The 3,531-nt window shown below is 37.7% G+C and overlaps 1 protein-coding gene across 3 annotated transcripts; it reads right to left on the bottom strand.

The window, feature by feature from the left end:
• Positions 1-1,510: 1,510 nt before the first annotated feature.
• LOC107046763 lies at positions 1,511-3,524 on the bottom strand. 3 transcript variants are annotated; one of them, XM_015269466.1, is made up of 4 exons: positions 3,297-3,524; positions 2,314-3,060; positions 1,654-1,972; positions 1,511-1,612 (listed from the first exon to the last, which is right to left on the bottom strand). In XM_015269466.1, exons 1-4 carry the CDS (start codon positions 3,388-3,390, stop codon positions 1,606-1,608), a joined length of 1,167 nt encoding a protein of 388 aa, XP_015124952.1. In that variant the 5' UTR covers positions 3,391-3,524; the 3' UTR covers positions 1,511-1,605. The 3 variants fall into 3 exon arrangements, with proteins under 3 accessions (XP_015124952.1, XP_015124953.1, XP_015124951.1); XM_015269467.1 differs by having other exon boundaries at positions 1,511-1,972; positions 2,314-2,646; positions 2,699-3,060; XM_015269465.1 differs by having other exon boundaries at positions 1,511-1,972.
• Between the last annotated feature and the right edge of the window lie 7 nt (positions 3,525-3,531).

The following is a 3,531-nucleotide window of genomic DNA, read 5'->3' as shown; positions in this document are numbered from 1 at the left end:
GCTCATTTGACAATTTCCTTCAGTTTCATTTATTCTTGCTAGGAAGCGTAAAACAAGAACTGGGAAAAGCATTAAATTCATGAAAAAACCATTCAATATTGGTTTTAATCTTTATATTGGAAGAATTGTCCATAAACACTAATTATACATAAAGTATTCCACAAAGCATTTGTTATTTAAAAGTATTGTTTGAGCTCATCAGAAATGCTCTCATGGAGCTTCAAATCGTCATTCTCACTTATCAGTATCGAAGAAATGGTCTTTCGGTATTGTTTAATATCGATGTAACCGTTTCAACCCGCTTCCATTGTTTCAGCGAGATACTAAATTTCTCCAGTTGTCGATTTTGTGCCGATCATCCATTCTCGCGCGTTATTCGAATGATATGGTGGGGATAAAGCGAAAGCATGTGCACCGCAGGGTGATACCGTGGTGGAACGCCCATTCAAGTTTTATTGGTCAGTGAAGTCATATTGTACCTACGATTTCTCTCCGTGTGGGTACTTCCTACAAACATTAAATGTATTATGTAATATCATAAGCTGTAGGAATATCCAATGTCATCATGAAATGGCAAATGAGATGAAACAATTAACAGATTCCAAATAAAATAGGTCCAGACTGATTACCACTATGCGGTAACGCTTAAAAACCTATTATTATAAAAAAAATATAAAACATGTGATATTTAAGAAAATTTCTGTTTTACCCGGTATTTTTTGAAATTGTTGACATTTAAGAACTTTAAAAAATCATATATCTGTAACGTATTATTTTAAGAATCCAAAAAAATTTAGTAGATAGCTTTTCACTTGGCTTTTGCATAGCACCCGACAGGTAATGGGAAATTTAGTGTTTTCCCAGAAGCTTGAGGAAATTCTGTGCTGTTGTTGAAAAGTCGAAAACATTGCTGGTTTTTTTTTCCAAGATGAGAAATTCATTCCGAGGAAAATTTTCCAGTGCTATTTTCTATGTAACAGGATCCGGGAAAAGACTGCATATTTTCCCAGCCCTTGTAATAATTAACGAGATCCCAAAAACATACCTCTTTCTAGTACAATCTTCGAAGTGGGAGGAACACTTTTGAAAATTTCCGTCAATAACTCCAGTGGAAAGTCTGTAAGACCCCTGATTGTTTTTCTTTCAGATGGCATTTTCACCGAAAACCGAATAATATATGCTAAATTGCAACTGATTATAAATTTTCTGTGCGTATTCCGTGAGATATCCGCCGTGATTGACCGCCGATCTAGAACTGTGTTTACCTGAGCGGTGCACCTGGTGGGAGCAATGTCCACAGACTAACTCCAGTCCCATTTGTTGTAAAAGCCACCAATCCTCATTGACCTGTCATTGTGGGGATGAGCCCTACCTGCGCCAGTAGGGAAACTGCAGAGAACCATAGAACATCATGTTATGGTGACGTGGGCTTGTGTATTGTGCAATCTATACACAAGCCCCCCCCCCCACTACCAAATGAATCAAGTATTTGGAAATCTCAACTATTTTATCAACAAAATTCGTTTTTATTCGCCATTCCATAGATTTTACATATTTATATTCATATTAATTATTCATGGACGGAGCAGGAAATGCGTATGTTGCTTATAATGCCACTGGGCGAACGTCACATGTTTTCCTGGAGACATGGATACAATTTTATTCATATCACGTTGGTGAACGATGATCTTCAGTTTGTTCTTTCGATGGAATGTAACATTAATGATCTGCTCCAGTTCTGCAATATATAGGCTACTCCAGCTAATGTCCAAATACTCCAAATCGGTGGCTTCGGCCAAAAACGACAGCAATCCTTCAACGCTATAACCAACGTTCTTCACTGCTAACCGGCGAAGCTTTGATAGCCGCACGAGCATGGCATTATCAAAGGACTTGATATTTTCTAAGGCCAGGGTATGAAGTTTTAGTAAAGCCAACATCGTTTCATACGCCGAATTTAATACCGCCGTCTCTGCAATGAAGGCAAAAACATTTTTATGCAAATAATTATTCAGAATTATTCGTCTTCCGTATACCCTCTCGAGTTTTTACATATTGTTTCTCATCGCCCTTAAATTTTGTCAATATAGATATACAATGAAATAATAATAACCACCCCCCGCTTCTCCTATTATCTACCATAATAATAAGAATATTATTATTATGGTAGTTACTATTATGGATTGTTATTGTTATTGTTATTAGTATTTTTAGTATGATTCTTATTATTATTATGATCATTATTATTATCACTATTATTATCCTTAATTACTAAGAATTCATGGAAGTATATCATTTTTATTGAATTTTCACCTCGTATTGATAATTCCTGGAAGTTTGGACAATACAGGGATATTTGGATGAGCATCCTGAGGAAACGTTCTGCACAATCCACCTTTATCCCGAGATCACATAGGGCCAAACTCGTCAATAATCGCATTCCCTGGAAATTAATTAACTCCGGACGTCGACCATAGCGAAACAATTCTTCGCAATAACCCAGGGACTTCAATTTCGACTTCTTTACGACGGCATCACGAATTTCTTCCGACCATGTGTCAAGTCTCAAATCTTCCAAATCGGAACTGCCATTTATGAGTTCCACTACTCGTTCCTTCGAAGCCTTTTCCCAAATCGGCATGCCACCTAGTAAGTGCAAACATTTCCAGTTCCGGCCTTGCAATGCGCTTAAACTCACCTCTGCTCCATCCAAGTAAATGGATCTTAATTTTGTATTGCAAGAAAGTAAGTGCTTCAGCTCTGCTGATTTCTGCCATCCGCTGCTGCTGAAGTTCTCCACATTGGTGCAATGTTTCGCGATGAGTAGGAAGAAATGTTTATCCAGATCGACAGAAAACAACTCAAATGATAGATGGGTGATGTTGTGCCCAATACGAGATAGAATGGCATCCATCATTATTTGGTCATATCTTGAGACATATATTTCATCATTTTGGACATATATGCCAAGGGAGTTTCTGCGCCGACGGGGAGAAACGACAATTAATCGCCTAATACCGCTCCAGGAAGCTTTGCTCGCCTCCTGCCATTGCCTGCAAACTAAGATGAGTTTCGAATTTAGCAGAGCGTCTAGGACTAATGAAACGAATTAATTATTATTTTTTCAAATTCAATTATTTCACCTTTTTCCAAAAAAAAAAAAATCGTAATTAAATTGAACCAATGTTTGGCGAATTCACCCATATCTGGCGATCAACTTGAAACTGTCCCAATTGGGCACTATGAAGGTATGTTCCCCCCCTTTCTATAAAGACAACGAGAGAAGATGCCCATACCTCTTTCCAGTTTAATCTTCCATAGTATGGGAACGTATTTAAATATGTGAATAATAATCTCCGTAGGTAGGACACTCGTACTTGGTCTTTTCATTCTGGAGACGTCACACACAATTACAAAAATATAAAATGCACGTAACACTATTTCGATTGAATGATGACGGTGACGATGTTGAAACTGCGAGGAGTAGTCCTGCGACTGAGTTCTCCTGAGTAGGGACTATCGATTTATACC

The sequence above is a fragment of the Diachasma alloeum genome, unplaced genomic scaffold, assembly GCF_001412515.2.
Source record: "Diachasma alloeum isolate Michigan unplaced genomic scaffold, Dall2.0 Dall_scaffold_01911, whole genome shotgun sequence".
Lineage (NCBI taxonomy): Eukaryota > Metazoa > Arthropoda > Insecta > Hymenoptera > Braconidae > Diachasma > Diachasma alloeum.
Note: the sequence above shows the minus strand (reverse complement) of the source record. Positions and strands in the feature narration are given on the sequence as shown.

Coding starts and splice junctions, on each gene's coding strand:
- LOC107046763 (XM_015269465.1), bottom strand. CDS start 3,390: ATGAAAAGACCAAGTACGAGTGTCCTACCTACGGAGATTATTATTCAC. Junction 3,061..3,296: donor GAAGATTAAACTGGAAAGAG/GTATGGGCATCT, acceptor AACTCATCTTAG/TTTGCAGGCAATGGCAGGAG. Junction 1,973..2,313: donor CCAGGAATTATCAATACGAG/GTGAAAATTCAA, acceptor CCTTCATTGCAG/AGACGGCGGTATTAAATTCG.